This window comes from Phalaenopsis equestris, unplaced genomic scaffold (genome assembly GCF_001263595.1).
Source record: "Phalaenopsis equestris unplaced genomic scaffold, ASM126359v1 Scaffold000347, whole genome shotgun sequence".
Classification (NCBI taxonomy): Eukaryota; Viridiplantae; Streptophyta; class Magnoliopsida; order Asparagales; family Orchidaceae; genus Phalaenopsis; species Phalaenopsis equestris.
Window position 1 is genome coordinate 857,424 of NW_018164789.1, and position 22,875 is coordinate 880,298.

Genomic DNA, 22,875 nt, shown 5'->3' on the forward strand with positions numbered 1-22,875 from the left:
TGCAAGATGAGAATTCGAGCAAGTGAAATCTAACCAAGAAGGAGGAGACAGATTCTCTGCCAGGGAATCGAACTTGGGAGCTGGCAGAACTTTCACCAAGGAAGAAGACATTGCAAAACAAGTGGGTGTACCAGATGAAGACTGTGTTTGGTGGCAGTAAGAGGTACAAAGCTGGACTTGTTGAAAAGAGCTTTCAGCAAGGGCAGGATATTGCTCATGCTGTGGGAGTTGTAAGCAAATACAAGAATAACCCAGGAAAGAGCTTGGTGGTACGAGGCTACGTTGACGATGATATGTCAACTGAGGGTGTTACTCGTGAGAAGCTGAAGTTTTGTTCAACTTCAGCTGGTCTTCTGGCATGAAGACAGAGGCTTCGAGTTGCAGAGTTGGAGGATATCATGCTTGAGGAAAAGGTCGATACAGCTAGTAGATGATGCAACCAGTAGGTGATGGAGTCAATGTCTTACTCTCCAAGTGTGAGAATTGTTAGGTAATATGGAGACCCGGTCCACTGAATTTAATTAGCTTCTTAATTAAGTATGTCACCTACCGCTTACCTACCACACCCACCTATCGCTCACCTACCTCCCACCTACCGCTCACCTACCTCCCACCTACGGATCTCATGGTTTCTATAAATAGTCTCTTTTGGTTTAAAAGAAATGCAAAACCAAGCAAAACCATGCAAGCCAAGCAAGGCCAAGCCAAGTCATCTTCAGAGCTAAGAGAAAGAGAGGAATGAGAGAGAGAGAGGAAATGAGAGAAGAAAATAGAGATTTTCTTGTAAACGTCGAGGCCTTCGACGGTGTAATTCCTCAAAGTAGTAAAATCTTCTACAGCTCCGTGAACATAGGCAAAGTTGCCGAATCACGTAAATCTGTGTGTCGCTCTAGGGTTTTTTTTCTGCGTGCAATTTTTCTCGTTTCATTTTTCGCTTTATTGCCGTCGTTTTTCACAACATATGTGTGTGTGTTATTCTCTGTTTTAGGTTTAGTTTTGGGCTGAGTATTATTTTTGGATAGCTGCCGACATTCTCCACTTTCCTTCTATGGTTGTATGCGACGGCGAGATGGTGCTCCTACTCTTAATCATCTGAGGTGGTGATCTTCTCCAAGAGTTTGATGGGTGTTCCGGCTGTAACTCACTCCTGCAGAGATAGTTATCCTGTCATAGTTCCTTCACTTGCTTGTTGCATCTCCCGACATTCCCACCCCTTCCTATTTCACTCCCGCACTCCAATCTTCTGTCGGCAGCCTCTCCAGCGCCCCAACCTGCTGTCGACAGCTCTCTCGCGCTCCGACTTGCTGCAGCAGTCTCTCCTGCACTCCAACCTGCTGCCAACAACCTCTCCCTCACTCCGACTTGCTGCCGACAGTCTCTCCAGTGCTCCACTCTGCTACAACAGCCTCTCTAACGCCCTACTTGGCCGTGTCCCTAGGTCGCCATCTGACCTGCTTTCTTGCAATCGCTCACAGCCTTCACCATCACCGTAGCGTGTCCTTTTATATCATATATCGCTTAATTCTTGTTTTGTGACGAGGCTTCATTGTAACACTATTTGAATTCAACAATATTTTTTATATTTGTTGTGGTTTGGGTCAACTCCGGTATCACCTCTCCCCTTGGGCGGCAACCCTAGTCCAGTCAAAAAGGCCGGTCAGCCCTTACACTTCCTAGCTGAACCGGTTGAGCCATCCCCAAACGGTTCATCCCAGGTGAGCCCTGCGGCAGTGACATAATTGCATCCAAGCCAACTATTTATGACAGAATTGCTCCAACCAATTGTAGCAATACTGCACCCTAACAAACAATTTGTTAGAGGGGTGTAATTCTTCATCCTTCCATGGATTAGCCTAAAAATACTCCATTTTCCCGAGATAAATTTTGTGGAAGGACGTGGAGGTAGAACATTTTCATCATTGACTTTGCAAGCAAAGACCTTGTGCACCTTTCAGGTCAGGAATTGAGACTTCTGCTTACTATTTCATGAAGAAGGAGATGGAACGAAGCTCTGGAGGTTGAGGAATTGCATGGTCTTTTATTTCTGTGCTAGGGAATCACAGCGGTATCAATATCGATGAAGAAAATTTAATTGCACGAATTGCAGTATCTTTTATTGCTGTGCTAGAGAATCTTAGTGGTATCAGTATCAAAGAGAAAAGGTAATTGCAGGCCTTGCCCCTCAATGTCTACAATGGTGCTGAGGTTGGCTCAATCTTGTTGAGTTGTGCAATTAGATTGCTAGTATTGTGAATAGGTTGCTTATCACAGTTTTGATCATCTTGTCCTCATTCACTATTGTGTGTTCTCAGCATTGTTTTTTACATAAGGATTCTATTCAGAATCATGATTTAAGTATGAGTTAAACTAGAACCCGAACAAAATAAACGTCTTTTGGATCTAATAAGGATCAACCTGCATTGGTGCTCTTGAATTTTATAAAATCACATGCACTGTCTGTTATTTTAGTACATCAAACTCATGTGACTTAGGGTCCGTTTGTGACCGCGGCAGGAGAGCTTCGAGGCCTCTCCCCGCGCATTTCTGTCGTTTGGCGGGGTGTCTTGCTCACAGCGGGAGACGATTCTGGCGGAACACGGGCCGCAGAAGGCACCCCGCGCCCCCCGTTCGTGAAGAGCTTTTGTCGATAATACCCCTGTGTATCGCGATGCCGAAGGAGTCTCGCGTCTGGTCTCGCGAAGCCTGTCCGCTGCTGCTGTTTTGCTGCCCAAGCATCGAGTGAAGCCTCCTGCCGCTCCTCCTACCGGTCTTCCCCCAGCTACGTCGCTCCTCCCGTCTAGTCTCGCGAAGCCTCCCGCCGGTATTTGTCCTCCTAATTATTCCTTCACATTTTACAGTTCTTCTTCTTCTTGGTTTCAGTATTCCTGAGAGTCCTTTTTGTTGGAGTTCTTTGGGCGATCTTTGTTCCTATCAAAGGTGCTTCATCGATCTTGTTCTCTTGCAAGGGCGATGTGGCAGTTGTGATGGTCTATGCTTTAGCTGGAAACTGATGCTTTCATGCTTCAATGGTTGAGAACATGTGAATGCTTAATCTTTTTGATGGCATAAAGGCGAATTTGAGCATATGGTGGGATTACAGGTTACTAGAAGGTCCTTTGGCTACTTTGAAATGTGTACATGAAAATGATGGCATAAAGGCGAAAGGCGAATTTGAGCATATGGTGGGATTACAGGTTACTAGAAGGTCCTTTGGCTACTTTGAAATGTGTACATGAAAATAATCAATTGTTAGTTAAGGATGTCTGAGTGTAAGAGAAATGACATTCTCAATGGCTGAATCTATTATTTAGTGATCTTTTTACTGACAGAATTTCTAATATTCCTCTTGATAATACTAAGAATGATGTGTTAAGAGTGAAGAGTCAACATCAGTTAATTTCAAATATGTTTTCTCATAAATGTAACACCTGGTCTGAGGTTTCTTTGGGAAGGATTTTGGCTTTTTTCAAATGTTAATTTCTACACAGTCTACTAACTATTTGTGATATTGTTAAGTTGAAGGGTCTTAGGATTCCTTCAAGGTGTTATCTGGATTCCTTCAAGGTGTTATCTATGTAAGGGGCATGAGGAAATTGCTAAAAGTATTAAATTTATGTGTATCACAATTCTATTAAGCACAATATTATTACACAGGGGCAGCATTATCATTTTTCCAAAAACAGCTACCCCACTGCTGTTTTTACACATCTACCTCAAACAGACAGTCAGCTTACCCACAACAACTTCCTGGGGCAGCGCAGCTGCAGCTGAGAAGCTGAAAAGCTGCAGCTACGCCAAACAGAGCCTAATGCAACTGGTGACAGTAGGAAAGCAAGGTGATAGGGATACTCGGGAAACCATTTGGGATTCTCCATCGAAATGGAATTCTATTCATATTAATTGTGCAGAGAATAAGAGGACTTGGTGGAGTTAATTGTATGTCTGTTATCAACTTTTTTTATGTACATGCAACTGGCAGGAAACAAAAAACTTTGTGGGATTGTTTTCTAAATTTGTGTGCATGTAAGGAACTTTCAGGGAAAGCAAAAAACTATAAGCAAGGGAACTAATATCTTAGCACCCGTAAGTACTTTACCAATTTGTTTAAATGGCGTTTGAGGAGCACGTCTCAAATTGAGGTGCAAAAAACTCCAGTGAGGCGTATGCTTTTTTTGTCTGTGGCATATGCTTTGAGATCTTATTCCCCGAGGCATTTGAGGCGGCTTTCTGTCTGGTTATGTAAAAGGGTTATATTTTATTATATTATATTACATTATATTATATTTATACTTTTATTTAATATTTCTGATACAACTCCTTGAAAGAATTAAAAGATAATTCAAGTATAATTACTTGATTGTGTTCTTAATTTCTTACTTCATTTTAAATTATATTGGATCTAATGTTAATTCATATAGGGAGTATGAAAAAAATATTGATTGAAGAATAATTAGAGAATGTCAATGAGACAGAATCAAACGATGAATAAATTATTACATATGATGAATCTTTTGTAGTTGATGAAAGTGAGAATGAGGCAACTGTGAATCTTGATTCTCATAGTGTATTTAAATTTTAATTGAATGCTTGGATGTCATTTCAAATTTTCAGTTTATTACCAAGTTCTAAGTTTGAGATTTGTGATTTGTCTTTTGAAATAAATTAAATCAATATATTAATAGTTTGCCATATTTATGCTTTTTTAATTTTTTTTCTTTTTATTTCTATTTTGATGTTTAGTTTTGGATCTCGAGAAGGCAAAATGCCACTGCTATGAATTTTGCTTTTTAAATCTTGATTTACCATCTATCTAGTAGTATGTTCCAAATAATGTCACTTATCTGACTAGCGTAACTGCTTGTGATGCTTAATGAATTCAGAGTAGTTTTTTCATTCAGAATATAATTTTTCTCATTGGATGAACAACCCCTATTTTCATTTAGTAGTAAAGATTTCTCAAAATGATTTTTCAGTTACTAATTTTAGTATGCGTCACTTAATGTGTTTTGCTTACATTTAACTGATAATCATGATTTTCATGTGTGCTGAAATACATGGGAGGAATGACCAGTTGCGTCTTCTGTAGTATTTGCTTGCCTCCGAGCATTTTTTGATGTTCTGATGAAGCAGCATGTTAACATTGAGCTTATATTTCTACTGTATTTCACCTTTTAGTGGTTTTCAGGTATAAAAACTCAGTGAAGTACCTGAGCCTTTCTATTTTAACTGTGATAATTAAATTTATTACTCTGGTGACGCATAGAGTTCAGATTGAGCAGGCTTATTACTTTTTTTTTCACATGGTACTGTATCAAATACCACCTGCTTCCTGAACTCTTACAAAGAGATTTCATATGCACTTTTATAAATTTGAGACATTAAAGGGCGACTTGCAAGAAGTTCAGGATAAGATTATTTCGTATTAAATTGAACATTGAACTCCAAAACGTTGTATAAACTAATAGTTTTAGTTAATTTCACCCATCCGACTTGTGATATTTGATAGATACAAAATTCCCATGAGCTATATATGTGCACTTGGACACCATTGAATGACTGTTATTTTTCTACATTGATACATTTCTGTGAGATAACTTAGCCATTACATGCGGCCATGTGCTATTATTGCACATGGGGCATTTCTGTTTAAAAGTCCACTTGGGGTTTGTTTGTGATGCAAATAATAACTTTCTTAGCTTGTTCTATAGATTAGTTTTTTATTTTTTTCACGTTCCATATCACCTAACTTGTGAGGTATTGAATCTTGTAAATTAGGGTTCAGAAGGATGTCATCAAGTCACTGCAGCTGCGGAATCCATTGATTCTTAGGACATCATTTAATCGTCCTAATATATATTATGAAGGTAACAATATTGAATTTATTTGTTCACACAATGACTTCTCCATTCAGAAGCCTTTTTGACACCCAAAAAAAAAAACCACAGAGATAAATAATCCTTGTGTTCTCCACCTATTTGAATTTTGCAGTGTATCGGATTTGTTCATAGATTTTGAATTTTGCAAGAGTATCCGATTTGTTAGGGGATCAATACTGTGTCACGACCTGCCCTATGAATTTGGAAGATGTCAATAAATAGGACTGGTTGAACTGATAAGATTTTAGTTTATGCGATAAATAATAACCTATCTACAAGCTGAAATATTTCAAACCAAATAAAATCCATTAAAATGCAGGTAATTTATCAATAAAAATAATATGGAGCCTAGCAATTGCATTAATTTAATAAGCTAATTCTTTTATTAATTCAATTTTATTTCTTATAACTTTAATCTTCTCCATGCCTGCAAGAAGCATTAATCTACCAACTCATTGCTCAATATTGCCCAACTACTTGAAACCACCAACTCAGTGATACTGTTTTAGGGTCCTAGAAGATGTGAAAGGATAAAAGAAAGGGATACATAGGCTGTAGGAAGGGTGAGGGAAGTGAGAGGAGGGATGTCGATTGAAATCCTGCATGAACGACATGATGACAGTGAGTCAGAAGCAGAATGATACTAGAGGAAGCCCAAACCACCATGAAAAGTATAATTATTATTACTGGATTCAAAAGTGTACACATGAGACTCTTGTGATCATAAAATAAATGAGAACAAACATACAAACGAAAAGAACATGACAACACTGCGAAAATATAACATAGAAAGCAACACAAAATACATTAACGACCAAAGGCAACACTGTCGGGGAAGGTCTAAGCGGCAGCAGGGAAGAGGTCGAGGCCTGGGCAGCAGCAGGAAGGAGGATAGAGGCCTGGACAGCAACAGAGAAGATGGTTTGCGGTTGCTAGAAGTGGGGTTGGAGGGACTGCGAAAGGATAATTGTTTCGTCAGGGGCGAGCTACAGCCGAAGCACCATCTAGATCCTTGGAGACGGTCACCAACTCAGATGAGTTATAACCGGAGTACCTTTGTGTTGTTGGGTACAACCCCTCCTAAGCCTTAAAGGCAGCACTCATCCAAAGCTGAATGCTAAAGCACTTAATAACACATATATAAAATGTAAAATTGTAAATATAATAGGTATTGCTTAAGAAATGAAAGAAATAGAAAAGGTAGGAAATAAAATAGAAGAATCATGAAGAAGGAAGGGAAGAGGGAGGGAAACGAAGAAGGAAAGAGGAGAAAGGTTGGATCGCGATACTGTAGCAGCTACAGTGTTGCGACCCGGGAAAACTCTCGCGTTACAAAACGTGGCAGCTTTTTTGCTATCAAACACCAGTAATCAACAAATTGGAAGGAGGCCTCCAAACTCTCGGGAGAGATCATCACTCTGATTCTATCAGGATACAAAAATATCATCTGAAAGAAATCCAAAGATAGAGCACTCTGATAAAGAAAACTAGGGGAAAAAATCTCTAAATAACATATTAATAACCAAAAGCCCCCCCCCACCGCAAAACAGAAAAATAAAACATTTATATAGTCTCGTTTAGAAAGAAACCTTGATTAGAAGAAAGAAATAGGAAATAAAATAGAAAAGTCAATATCCCTGCTGAATTTGCCAATCAGACGAAATTTTTCCTATTCAACCCTCATAAGTTATGCTTATTGTTTTGGCTTGTCACAGAATCGAGAAAATTATGCAAAAATCCTCAATCAGGATGAGAATCAGTACTGATTTGCAACCCTACTGTCATGTGGTCGATTTCGCGATTGCGGAATTGTTTTTTTCGGTTCTTTCTAGATCTTGGAGTCGCCAGCTTGTCTATTTATGTGTCGTCGTATAATTTTCCTATTCGAATAAGTCTCCCTCCCGAATCAAATGAATGACTCGAAGAGGAGAAAAATCGAATAGAAAAATGACGTACGACAACAAATAGTCAAACAAATCAAAAAGAAAAGAGACGGAAGACTTATATAGGGGTAATCCTCATGTGATGGGTCGAGAGTATACGTCCAAACATAATCGGATCAAAGTACCTCGAAAAAACAACATTCACGAGCAGAATCTCTATATAAGCCACCCATAACCAGAGAACCAAAAAGAACATTTTTGTTATGGGGTCAAAAGTCTCCAAGAGGAACGTATGTCTACTGGTTAATTACATCTTGGGGAATACCTAAGAAGACTCTCGATGAAAGGAGTTTCGCTTTATTATCATGAATCTGGGGCATAGGTTATCAAAAGGGGATTATTTTGTATGGGACGGTTCTCATGGTTTGCTTTGAAGCTCACGCCAAACCATCAGACAGAGAGTAAATCTCTCACATCCAAATGGATAGCGGCTCAGCACACAATACCTACGAAATAATCATAAATCACTTGACAGGGGTATCCCGATACGTCATAGCACATCCGGGCCGTAAGGGCAGAGGACAAATTGTCGTATCTCAAACGGGCGGCAGCTTATCGACATCGGGCCGTCAAAGTGATATCAACGAAGTCAAAAGAACAGAGAGGGCTCAACAGGGGCAGTCAAAGGTGGGGAGAAGCAGTCCTAAGAGGTAGATGTAGTCAGGTCGGGGTACCACGGACCCATCATCTCAAGCCACTAGGATCTTAAGTCTACCTGGTCTTGAAGGTAGTCGACCCAACACAACTAGAGATCCCCGGTCAACAATTTGTAAATCATGTCGTCCGCGGGGATTTCGGTAGCCCTAAGGTCAAAGAAATGAGACTTTATCCTATGACTATTGGCTGGAGCTCCAAGAGGTGAGACTTATACCCGCCGAAATGACGATGATGCCGCAGGAAAGAACAAGAAATGGAGGTTCAACTACAAAGCTGGAAACACTTAAACATAAGGACTTATACTCCGTCTGGATTGGGGTGCCTCCTAACACCGTAGCGTGCTAGACAACCACCTAAGTGAGATTATGCTGGGCCAGTCGTGTTGGAGAAGCACGAGGGCTACTCCTCGGGACATGCAAATATGATTCAATTGTCTAACATATTCCTAAGCGTGGAGCCTATTAAGTATGATTGAATTATAGTCATGCATGCAAATCATTTTTAAAATCGGCCCGAAGACCATGCAGAAAGTAAAGACTGATTTAAGAAAATATTGAAAGTTTTAATCCTAAAATTTTGATTATATTAATCTTTTATTATTAGGATTTTTAGGTAAAAAAATTTAAACTTGAGGTCCAGATACACAAAAAGAGAATATAAAATGCTCCAACATGCAAAGACACGCGAGGAGAAAAAGAAAGGAAAGCATCCCAAAAGAATATATAAAAATGCCAAATGACGCTGGACCGACAACATAATCCAGGAAAAACAGTAAAAGTGGCCGAACTCCGCATATATATATATATGTGTGTGCCCGGTCCTAAGTCTATACAAAAATGTAAAATTCGAACTTAAGGTACGGGACATGAGCTGCTGCTCTTGGTCCTCGTCACATGGTTCGGTGCATCATCCGCCTCGAAACCCATGCCCATACCTTAGTTCCGATACAGACTCTCCTAATACTCTATCAAATATATTTGAAATAGAAATTAAAGACTCGACCTACATAAAACAAGCGTTAGCGGGGACGCCATGCATCGTAAAAATAATAAGCCGTGTCTTATAATTGGGGGAGCTAAAGAGCACCTGCAAGCAAACAACAAGCAAAGGATTAGAAATCATTACATGCTCCCCCATAATAGCACCTGTGTGAGTGTGTATAAATAGGCACGACACCTGCAGAAGATCGTCCTGATATACTATCACACACAAGAAACATGCAAACATACCGAAAATTGCGAGAATGTGACACATGACTAGTGCAAGACAACACAACACACAACAATAGTCAGAGGTGTCAAAAAATACTACCTAGCATTCTAAACCCTAGCCTAACTCACCATTTAACGACAAGTGTATCAACATAGTATCTAAGTGTTGGGTAAGTCTGGGTATGGTATGACTTTGACGGGGTCGTCTCACCGACCCAATCCTAGGGATTCGAAAAATCTAAAGGGTGTCACGAAGAGGAGTGACATAAGTTAGATCCAATAGATTCTTAGCACAATCATACTCATGTCAATCCCGACTACTTAACTCGCATTGCTCATCGGGATTGACCCGACAAGCAATGCTCGTTAAGACATCGCGACCAATATATGAGTCACTCTCCTAACGGGTCTGACTCACTATCCATGTGAACATGCAAATGCAAATGATTGGTCGAAACACATGTAATGAGTATGCCATGGTGCAGAGACTTAAAGGAAGGTGGACATACCATAGTGGCAGTGACCCCAAGAGGTATGTTGAAGCAACAGTGACTCAATAGAATAGGCATGTCAGGGTGGCAGCTGCCTGAAGAGGATGGGCATGCCGTGGTGGCAATGGACCCAAGAGGTATGCCGATAGGGCAATGACCTTTAAAGGGTAGGCATGCCGTGGCAGCAGGGGCCCAAAGTGAACATGCAACTCAAGTATATGATCATAATCATGCAACCAAACAAATGCAAGATAGGATGTAGCAATGCAGTCATACATATGCATTACAATATGTAAAAATGCAAACCCACATGCAAGACAGTATGGTGGTGCAGGTAGTTAGTTGACCGGGTCGAGGAATCCAATCGAGCCAGAATATCATGCCAACCAACTCGGGGAAGCCGATTGAAATGCAGTGGGATGCCCGCCGGGCCTGGGGGACAGGTTGGAGCGAAGTGAAGCGCTCACCGAGCCGGGGCGACCGATCAAAGTGAAGTAAAATGCTCGCCGGGCCAGAGAGGTGGTCGAAGCGAAGTGAAATGCTCGTCGGACCGGAGCGGCGGTAATGAAGTGCTCGCCATGCCGGGGCGGCTGGTAGGAGCGAAGTGAAATGCTTGTCGGGCCAGGGCGGCTGGTCGAAGCGAAATGAAATGCTTGCAAGGCCGGAGCGGCCGGTTGGAGTTCAGTGAAATGCTCGTCTGAGCGGGGCAGCTCATCAAAGCAAAGTAAAGAGCTCGCTATGCCGGGGAGGCTGGTTGGAGCGAGGTGAAGCGCTCGCTAGGCCGAGGCGGCCAGTCGAAGCGAAGTTAAATGCTCGCAAGGCCGGAGCGGTCGGTCGGAGCTAAGTGAAATGGTCATCCGGCCGGGGTGGCCGACGAAGCGAAATGAAATGCTATGTGATGTGCAAAATGTAAACGCGTAATAGAGAGTCATTCCCGTGCTAACGACCTTACCGGGAAACCTAGGGTCAACACAGAAAAACAACGATTGTCGTATTTGCTTCGGTGAAGCGAGTGGGAAAGCTCTCCCCGGATCTCCAAGGGGAAGTTCTCCACCTCGTCGTGAAACCGACTAGCGACAACACTCTTCCCAATTTCACGACGCCTCCGAACTTTGCAAAATGAGCTAATGTCTATCATTTTCTCATTTTGCAAAGGCATACTCCTCGATCTTTCTTAAAAGACCGAAGTGACCAAAGCAAAGAGGAGCGAAAGGGGCTCCAACCTTTGAGATTTTTGTGCTAAGGCTAGCAGTCAAATAGGATTCACTCGGCTATCGTAGGGGAATTAGTTGAGAAATGAGAATCCTATTCTGAAGGCCAACTCTAGTAAAACAAGCGATCTATCGCATAAGTGCGCTGCCGCGCCAGCTCACACTGGCGCACGCACCCGTGTGGGTGATCGAACCCACACGCCTATCACCACTAAAACCTAAGGTTAGCTAGAAAGTGAAATGCAAGGAGTTTAAAGGTATTATACCACCGCGACATTTGCGCGAAGCCCAATGCAGTTCGAGGAAGCTCCTTCACGAAGTGGAAGATCCTTGCTTCCTCCCAAACAACGACGGTACCTGCTGTCCGACGACGTTGAGGTACTCCGACGAAGCGTCCGATTGTCGGGAAGGTAGAACGGGGATGTGCGGAGGTTAGCTCGCCGACGGCGCAGACCGAGAGCGAAGGAAATATGTAGGGAGAAGCCAAAGACTGAAACTCTCTTCTTTGTTTGCTCTGGCGACAGTATGATGTCAGCGAGGCCAAGGCCGACGAGGTTGAATAAAACGGGTGAGGGTAGCCGACCAAACGAGAGAAAAAAAAACAAATGAAGGCGGTGGTCGGCGGCTAGAGAGCCTCCGGCGGCCTTCGCCGGTGACGAGGGAGGCTCGGTGAGGGTAGGCTACGGCGTAGGGAGAAGGAGTCGAGCACTCCGGGCTCCTTTTTGCATGACTGAGCGGGAGAGGCGTAGAGTGCGTAGTTTTTTTTATTTGTTTTGAGAGAAGGGTCCGACGGACAGGAGAGGGCCGGCGACAGCGACGACGCCGGATCTCGCCGGCGAAGAGGAGAGAGCTCGGGTTCGCGCGACAGCAGGGGCGCTTCAGGAATCTTGCTGCTTCAGGAAATAAAAAACCATGTGTTTTATAAAAATAAGATAGGATAATAATAGGAGAGAGAGAGGAGCATATGCAAATTTTTTATATTTTCTGCATAGAGTCGCATGGGATAATATTTAAATGTGATCTTCTTTTCCTGGATGACATGCACGTGAAAAGGATAGGATGAAATAATATATATATATTATAGTAACGTGCATAGCTTTTTTTATTCCCTTTATCAATTATTATTATTATTATTATTATTTTTTTTTTTAATAGGTGTGATCTCATTAATGACATAGGGGAGAGGGAGATATGCGCGTGGGTCACGCATGAGCCGCAGATAAAGGGAGGGAAACATATTTTTTATTTTTTTATATTATAATAATATTATTATTATTATCCTCTGCGCATTTTTCGCCCAGAAACATCCTCGCGGCAAAATGAGGGTCTCCCGTAGATAAAATAAACGTTCCGGACACGACTGCGTAGTCCGTTTTGTCATCCGAGGTTGTCTCGGATCACCTTTTTGACTATTGGGCTAAAAAAAAATAATTAACGTATTTTAAGTCCGCATGCAAAACCGCGGTGCAACGAGTATTCTCCCTAAGTGGAATCAATGTTTCAGACTCACTCACGTGGTCCGTTTCATCGTTCGGGCTCATCCAGACAACTTCGCTGATGATCGGGCCAATTTGAGTCAAATTCACGCGCGGCACGATAACTAATATTTGTCGATCCAATCGAAGTCGTTCGATGTGTCAAACGCCGACCGACCTTCACCTAATCCAAAGCCAAAGCCAAAGCAAAGTGACATTGGTTGCGTGCCCCTCAACACACACCAAAAAAGTCTCGGGTGGATGTCTCGCGCTACAGGGGTCAACACATGCATCAAGCAATGTTCCTCAGAGCTCGAGCGGACACCCTACGCATGCGACATCGAAAATTGATTCCAACAGGAATTTCTGCGGAGCAAGAGTATCCAACAGAATTCTGCGGGTTGGAGGAGGACAAGGCACTCCCATGTCATTCTTTTGAGCTAGGAGAGGTTTTTTCTTTTTCTCTAGAAGTTTCTGGAAGCAATTTGTCACCACCATAATAAAGTCATCACTGTGTTATGTCTTAGGCAATCTCACTGCAAAATATATGCTTATGTCCATTCCATGCAACTCAAAAACACATATATCATTCCAAAGCTCATCGTAATAGAATAAATAAAAATTCTTCCTTGGCACAATGAGAGTTGGAACTGAATATAGAAGAATATCCCCACGAATCAAGACTTGAGCCCTTAAATCTATAACATGTTTCTCCCACTTCTCATACTTGGCTGGTTCCATCCAATAAATGAACTTGTCTGGAGAAACCAACTCTAAAATGACAACCATAGCATGTTGGATGACTCTCAGTGACAACCACCCAAGCGGTAACTATCGGTCAGAATATCTAACAACTCCCTCAACCGGAGTTGTCTCTTTTCTGGTAACGACTCCTCAAACTCAATATCTTATAGAATAACCAGATGGTGATCCTACGTTTCCCTTTCCGATGTCGAAGTTTTTTTAGGTCTTCTACTACAGAGATGCATTATTTTTTAACTTAATGGCGGCTAACTTTACGATTTTGTCAAAGTGGAATATCCTTGTATTTAAAGATCTATTCCACTGCCTGAAGCCTCTCAATGAATTCGTTTGGATCCTTGAGGCCGTTCAAATTTGGCAAGGCAATTTTCACTCCAAAAGTCTGGATTCACCTCTGATATCTTAGGGATGGATATCAGTAATTTTTGTAAAGTGATTCAAGTTAAATCACAACAAAAAATTTCGTGAGTAAAGTGATTTAAGTTAAATCAATAATTTTTCAAATCTGAATAAATGACATTTGAAAACTGGTATGAGGTTAGAAGTACATATGGCAGGGCAATGATTGGAGAAGTACCTATTAATTACTTTTTGACGCCATTCAGGAAAAATCACAACAAAAAAGGGGATGGCAAGAATCAATTCAAGTTAGCTAGAAATTCTTTCTTTCTGTTATCAAATCAATTTAATGATCTATTTAGGCATGGGCAGCTCAATAAGATCAAAAATGTTTACAGGCAGTACAGAACTCCAAAGGTTGTTTAGAGTATTAGTAAAATTTTCATATGAAGTTGGAGTTTCTTTGAAATCACTGCACAACAATCAAATTACAAAATAATAATAATAATAATAATATTGAGAAGTTCATGGTATAGCTTACATCCTAACATAATGATAATAATATATCTTAGCAACTATTGAACTCAAATCGGATCATTTAAAGTTTTAATTTTCTATTGGAGAGAGATTTCATTTTTTTTTTAATATCGAAAGGGTAGGAAGAAAATTGTATCGTCAATTAGCTTTACTCAAAGCCTTCAAGCTAGATAATCCAAATGAATAATTTTTGAATTTTCTTAATTCATGGGATATTTCATCATTGGTTTTTTGTTACTACCTTTTTCTTTGTTGTTATATGTTTTTCGCTGAAAAATATTGATAATTTTTTTTATTGTATTCATATCTTTAGTTTGCTTTATAGACACGCACGCACGCACGCACGCACGCACGCACATATATATAAAGCCCGTAGGCAATATTATAAAATGAAGAGAAGAGGAACAAAAGAGTGAGAAATGAGGAACCCAAAAACCTTAAGGATCCTGCACCCAGTATTCAAGTCAATCAAAAATCTCCAAAAAATAGTTACATGTATACCCAAAAGCTTTAAAGTAAAAATTGGAATAATATAGAATCCAAGATAAGAGAAAACAAAGCAAAGTAGTGCAGTATTTCCTAAAAATTCTGATGTTGATGATAGAATGAGGGAATAATTTTCTTTCAGTAAGTGTTGAAACAGTGGCACACGAAAGGAGGAAGAACGACCATTAACAAAGCTTGTGGGATCATAGTAGAGCAGCCACCAGATCTCGACAAAGTGCAAGAGAACAGTTGATTGGGGAAAATAAAACAACAAATAAGAGCTCCTTAATAAGAAAAAACCCAAAAGGCAGTACATAAATACTAAAAACAACCAAATATCCATCTAATGTAAGGTAGATTTAACAGTTCTCCCCTTAAAAGTATTTGCAGCTTCTTGGGAGGCACCATACCAGCAGATACCCCTATATGTCCTCGTTTAGCCAGCCAATTTGCGGGTGCATTACCTTCCCTATAGATAAAATTCCATTTAATCTGGAGATCATGTGAATCAATATATTGCCAAATATTGTTTAAACATATAAGTAAATTCCAGACAGGCTCTTTTCTTCTGGAAATGAAATCCAGAATATCAAAGAATCAGTTTCAATGATAAGTAAAGGCCAATTGAAAGTAACAACAGTTAACAAAGCCAGAAAAACTGCCCAACCCTCAGCTTCAGTGCGAGAAAGAGTCCACACCGGAGAAGAGAAAAAGTAAAGACATTGGCCTAAATGATTTCTGAAAATGGCCCCAGTATTGACAGAGTTAACTTTCCAACTCCCATCTACATATATTTTGATCCTACCAGGGGGAGGGGCTTGCCAACAAATTAATGTTGGCCTCCAGACCTCCTTAGGCAAGGAGCTAGGAATCAAATGTAGATGTTTACAGGCCTTGGCATAGTAAACAAGAATATTTGAGATAGTAGTAAGGAAAGGGAGAGAGTGCTCATGCTTGGCATTATTCCTAGCACACCATATAAACCACAGTACTAAAAAAAGGAAAAGAATGCATTTTAATATCCAAATAGCTACTAGGCTGCCAAGCAAACATAAGATCCTCCATAAAATTTCATGTAAGGTTTCTCAAACCAAAAATCCTTCCCAAACTTTGCCAAATTTCCCGGGGTATAGAAAATAAAGATGTAATGAACTTTCTTCAAACATTTACCATGGCAACATTGTGAGGCTAAACCCATTGAGCTTCAAGATGACATCAAAAGTCAATAAGGTTAGAAAATTTCTCCATAAGAATATTGAGATTGAAGGAGTGAGACATTTATCCCATATATCAGCTCCTCATTTCCAATTATCAAAGCGATGCAATAAGTTATAAAACATTTTTGAGATGGATGTGTTTCGATTTGATTTCCAATGGGGCTTGTCTTTTGTGTTATTGTGTAATGGTATGTTACAAATTTGGGGGGTGATAAATGCTGATTTCATTGCCCCTCCAAACAAAAATCAGATACAGAGAAGTGAGAATGTAAAGAGGAAAGGGGAGAAACACTCAAAAAATCAGCCCCCCAATTATCATGTCAAAAAGAAATGCTTTCATCATCAATTTCACAAAAAATAAACCTACCAGTCTTACTTGTTACCTTTAGGATTGCCTTCCAGATTTTAGAGTCCTCAGGTTTCCACTAAATAGTAAAAGGATGATCAAAAGAACAGTATTTACGAAATAAAAATTGAGCCCAAAGAGAATTCCCTTCTCTAAATTTGAACCATAGTTTAAACTTGTTGATATCATCAATTTGGTTTAAACTTTTAAAGGCAAGACAACCAGAGTTTTAAGGTTTGCACACTTTTTGCCAACCGGACCAGATTTTAAAAGTGTCGTTTCCTACCCATAAAAACTTATTAAAAATTCTCTCCAAAGTAATTTGTGTGCTTTTCTTTAAGTTCAACATCTGTAAAGCATAAAGAGGAATACTTTATAAAACACTTGTGAGAAGAGTTAGCCTGCCCCCATTAGATAAGAAAATATTCCTCCAATCACGAATTCTTGCCTTGATCTTCTCAATTACAACATCCGTTTGGGTTTGTTTCTTCCTACCTCTCAAAATATTTACACCTAAATATTTGATAGAAAGAGAAGTTATAACCTGTATAGTTGACAGACCATGTGATAATGCTTTGCTTCACCGATTTTCCAAAGAACAGCTGACATTTAGATTGATTGAAAATGAAACCATATATGTTTTGAAAAGTGTTTAAGTTGCCCATCAACCTTTTCAGGGAGTTCTTGCCCGCATTAGAGAATATGATAGTATGAGTTGTATAAGATAAATGACTCACCAAAATTTTGGATGTGTGAGAGAATTGTGTATATGGTAAAAGTAGCTGTTGTTTTAAATTAAACGTGAGAGATAATAAAAAATAATGATAAAAATTGTGGGGGTAAAAAATCTTCTTGTTTGATGCCCCTCCTAACAGAGAAAAACCCATAAGAAACGCCATTCACCAACACACTATAACAATTATTTTCAAGCAATCTTTTCATAAACAAACAAAAGGCCCTGTGAAAATCTTTAGCAAATAGGACATGGATAAAATCCTAGTTTATAGTATCAAAAGTTTTTTTAATGTCAAGTTTCACTTCCAAATTTCCACCTCTGCATTTCTCATCCATGTCCTCAATGAGTTCTTGAGCTAGCAAGATATTATCAACAATATCTCTACCTTCTATAAATGTTGATTGTTGGGGTGTGATAAAAGTAGATAAATGAGGTTGTAACCATCCTACCAGAATTTTGTTGATGACTTTAGAAATCATAGAGGTTGGGCAAATTGGTCTGAAGTGATCCCAACTATTTTTTATTCACCTTTAGGGATAAGCACAATAAGAGATGAGATAAAATATTTGTAAGAGTTTTTACCAAGGAAAAAGCTTTGAATAGCTAGAATCACTTTCTTTTTACTGTTGCCCCAACATTTCACATAAAACTTAGAGGTGAAGCCATCAGGTTCGATGGCTTTGTTTTTATTTATGCATTGGAAGACTTTGAAAATTTCTTCCTCGGAGTGAGGATGACAGAGAGAGAGAGAGAGCTTTGATATATAATCCTTTTCCCCTTTGAAAAGAGTAGGATCAACAGGGGAAACCTGCAGAGAAGAGTCAAATAAATTAGTGAAATAATGAACTGCGTTGCTACCAATTTCTTTTTGCTCAGTGAGCCAGCATCCATATGTGTTATTTATCTTGAGGATTGCATTTATGTTCCTTCTATATTTAATGGTGGCATGAAAATACTTGATGTTCCTATCCCCATCCTTGAAATAAATATCATTAGCTTTCTAATGAAGAAAGCTTTCCTCCACATTGATAGCTTCAAGAAGAACCTCATGAGCAGTAGTAATTCATCTGCAGGAACAAAATTATTAAAAACCAGGGATTTCGAAAAATCAACCTTCAATTGTGCCTCCAGGACCTTGTGATGTATATTGCCAAAAACTCTCCAGTTCCAATCTCGAAGCTAAGAAGCTACTTTTTTTTTGTAGTTTTCATAGTAAATGTCAGGGGCTGCCGGCCCCATCAATAATCCAGGCTTGTTAATTTGGCTAAGAGAATTGTCATGAGAAGTCCAAATATTCAAAAATTTGAAATTATATTTGGAATGAGTATTAAGGAAAGTCATGGATAAGAGAATTGGATTATGATCAGAGGCAGTATGATTAAGATGTTGCACATTAGAAACCTAAAATTAATACAACACATACCGTTTACCAAAGATCTGTCGAGTCTTTGGAAAATGAGGCCCCTTCTCCAAATGTAAGGACTGTCAGAGTAACTCTAGTCATACAGACCTGCATCAGTAAGCTTGTCACAAAATTTGTTAATAAGAGGCATATTACATTTGCTCCCTCCCTTCTTCTCAGAAGGATTCATCACCATATTGAAATCCCCACCAAGTCAATTATCAGATGATGTATCACCCATAAGAGCTAATTTGGTCCATAATGAGAATTTATCATGAATAGAATAGCCAGCCTAAACAAAAGTAGCCCAATTATGAAAGTCTTCCATTTTGAAGGAACAAAGGACAAATTGATCATCGTCTTCAACAATAGATAAACTGACTTTAGGTTTCTAAAAAACCCAAATCTTATTTTGATATTGCAGTAATGATTATAGTGTTTAAATTTCCTTTAATTTTTCTCTCTGTGCACAGAGACAAGAGGTTCAAGAATAGCAAAAATAAATAGTTTATGGACCTACATAAGTATTTTAGTCTAATAAAGGAGTATGAGTCAGCTACTCCCATAATATTTCAAACCATAATATTAAACATCATGAAATAACCCACTCTCCTTGAAATTTTAGTTAGGATGTGCTGCTGCTCTCCGTCAGAATGATAATTTTCATTAGTGATATTAGTGGTGTTCCCCTCATTGGGTTGCAGAAACTGATTATTCTTCTTCCCTTTTTTTGTATTTTTTTCGAATAATCCATTCATTTTCTAAATTAATAGTTGCCTCATTCAATTTTATATGCAGATCAACATCAGAGGTAATATTATTTGTAGTATTCTTCATACCATTTTCATCCTCCAAGACATGGTGAACATCAGGACCGTAGGTCCTACCTGTTGACACACCAAATTGTCAACAGGCGGTGTAGATGCAACCCCTACAAAAGTAAAATCATTCAGGTTAGAGGAAGTAATCCTTCCAGATTACCAACATTGACAGGTTTACAATCGGTATTTGTGATAAGAGCAGTAGGTGTGGGGTTTGAGTGAGCAAAGGCAAGAGGAATTCCTTCCAAAATTTCAGCATTCAGAGTATTACAATTAGTGGTAGGTGTGGGGCTTTAGTGAGCAGGAGCAAGTGGAAGGGGTTTGGAAGGTGCACCATTTATTTGAGATTTTAAGTGAGGATGTAAGTGATGACAGAGAGAGTTAGAGTGCCCAAACATACAACAATGAGAGCAATAAAGAGGATATGATTCAATCTCAACCCTTTATCAATATCTGTTATGTTGCGAATCAATCCAAATTTTTTTATGAAACATTAAAGTAATATCACGTTTAATCAGAACCCTAACTTCAGATGGTCGACCGAGATTGAAGGTAGGGATTTCTGTTTTAAGAGGTTTACCATATATCGTGGCGATAGAGTACAACAGTTCATGATTGAAGAGGTGAAATTTCAAACTTAGGAAGTGCAACCAGACATGGATGGTAGGGGGTTCTGTGAGCAGGTCGAAATGCATTTCCATTTCAAAAGCTTCATCGCGCGATTATCTAACTTGAGTAATCTCCTAGCAAATAAACGAGTGTAGTCCTCGTCGTTGAACGAGTATATGTCTCCCATCTAGTTGCCCGATTTTTCATTCCCCCACCAAATACATTAATTCGAACTCTTTTCAAATAACATCAAGTTTAGGTTGCCCATAAAGAAATTTACTGACCAGGGCAAGGAGACAAGAGGAAGCTAGGGTACAACATTTGATGTCAGAGATGAAAATAGCTGGTTTCCCGTTTTTACTGCCCCGCTTTCTTAATAAAACCAAAATCGCAACCAAAAGCTAAGGCGCCGTGAAAGGATTGCGGGAACATACAAGATTTAAGAGTGCTAGTAAATTTGTCACCGGCAAGGGCTTCGACGTATGTTAGATCGGAAGCCATCGTCGGAGATAGAAAAGGAGAAGAGGAGATGAGACCAACGATGCGGGTCGCCATAGAATCGTCTCGGAGGAAAAAAAAACCCTAGCAGAGCGGACCCCATCATCGTGTATTCAATTATATATATATATATATATATACCAATGACATTTTATTGAAATTGAAAAGATACATAGAGGTTGTATGAGAGGACACAAAAAAGGTGTCCTACCCGTACGATACATCAGACACAACATCCTAAAATGGTGAAACATAGATAAAACACAAAAACAAAACTTGCAGGAAATAAACTGCTAGGCACGAGCCAGCTTGGTCTTGCCTCTGCCTCTGGTTCTAGGAGCGGAGACAACTAACAAATTGCTGAGAAGTTACTAGAGTATCATCAATTAAGTTCCCAAGCTGGGGTGTGCCTCTATTCTTCTTTTTCTTTTTTGATGTGTATACCTGTCATTCCTCATCCGATGACTGACTCATCTGATCGGTGTGGTCAACAGATTGTTGGGCATGTGGGAGAGAATGAGCCCCCAGCTCCTGACTAGCAGTAACAACATTCTAATTTTGAAGAAATGGTAAACATATCTCTTCAACACCTGATGCATCCTTAGGTTGTGGAGCTTCAAGACTATCCTGATTATCGAACTCAAGTAAACCATCTGCCAATATATCAGTCGAAATAACAAAGACTGTATTGTCTCCGGTAGTGGGAGGGGGAGGTGGCATCGTGTCAACCGGTGTTTCAATAGTCTGTGGAATGCACTCAGGAGCGGAGGAGGGACATGTATGAGGTGGGACAGATCCAGAAGCGTTTTTACTTGAAGGTTTTAAATTCGGATGCAACTGATAACATTGAGAGGGAGAATGTCCAAACATACGACAATGGGTACAATAAAGTGGTATTTGTTCAAGTTCTGCTTGCTGCCAAAATCCCTGATGTTGTGTGTCAATCGATATTTCTCCCGAAAAAGGTAAAGTAATATCCCTTTCTATCAAAATTCTGGCTTCTGAAAGCCGAGTCAGATTTACTATAGGTGTGTCAGCTTTAAGGGATTTATCGTATACCATCGCTAAAGCGAAGAGAAGCTCTTGATAAAAAAGGTGGATCTTCAAACCTGGGAAGCACAACCAAACATGAATGGTAGGAGGTTCAGTACGAGGGTCAAAATCTACAGTCTATTTTAAAACCTTCATCACCTGATTTTCTATTCGAAAAACTCTTCTCGCAAAAAAATGGGTGTAGTTTTCGTCATTTGATAATTGAATAAGAATGTGACGACAATCTAGTTTACCGATCTTTCAACCCCCTTTCAGCTTCATTTGCTCAAAGTCCTTTCGAATTAGCTCAAGTTTAGGGTTTCCATAAAGAAACTTACCTACTAAAAACAGTTGGCGGGGCGTAGCTAGGGTGAAGATCTCTGCCTCAGTGAGAAAGATTGCAGGTTTGCCGTTTTTACGGGAAGCTTTTTTGAGAAATCCGGTTTCAATGTCAAGAGCAAAATTGTCGTGGTATCATTGCGGAAACATATTTGAAAGAGGGGCGGAGACGAGGTTATCACTGGCGAGGGCGGCGACGTAGGAATGTCCTGAAGTCATTTCTTCAGCAAGCTGTCGATCGGCACAGACGCAGACGCAGACAGCCGCGAACTCTGGCTAGCGGTCAACAACGTTGGCGGAAGGCGAGTGGGAACGAGTCGCTAGGCGATGGCTTCGACGCGTGGAAGACGACGCAGCTCGCGTCTTCTCCGCCGCAATCAACGACGCCAAGGCACAGACGCGTGAGAGAGTGGAGATCGGAGCAGCAGCGACAATCTAAACGCTAGGGTTTGCCATGGGGCGGAACCCTAGCAGAGTGACGGGACGACGAATATATATATATATATATATATATAATTACTGAACATACAAAATTACAATGGATTCCTTATGTTGTTTAGTGTTCTATTTTAACCGCAGTGTTCCTTTACACATTTAACCACTTCCAATATAATCTACCAGTGAATATTGAACTTGAAATTTCATTGTGAAACTGTTTAAAATGTTTGGGTGAATATCAAAGTTTTAAGTTTCGGTTTCTCCTCTCAAAAATTCTTTAATCATGAACTTTTCCCGATCGAGTGATTTAAATCTAATTTATTAATTTAATTTAATTTTGAGCATTGTAAAATTCCTATCAAAACATTTATTTTAACTAAAATCAGTAAAGAATTAAAACTCTTCCATAATTAGATTGGGTTTTCCTTGATCTTGTTGATTAGGGAAAG

At 39.8% G+C, this 22,875-nt stretch overlaps 1 protein-coding gene across 4 annotated transcripts in view; it reads left to right on the forward strand.

The window, feature by feature from the left end:
- The window catches only part of LOC110025984 (ATP-dependent DNA helicase Q-like 3), an 87,875-nt gene that overhangs the window by 29,714 nt on the left and 35,286 nt on the right, over positions 1-22,875 (forward strand). For all 4 annotated transcript variants that reach the window (XM_020726699.1, XM_020726700.1, XM_020726701.1 and 1 more), the window contains one exon: positions 5,776-5,864. In XM_020726699.1, the coding sequence (XP_020582358.1) occupies positions 5,776-5,864 (89 nt within the window). The remainder of the gene's footprint in view (positions 1-5,775; positions 5,865-22,875) is intronic.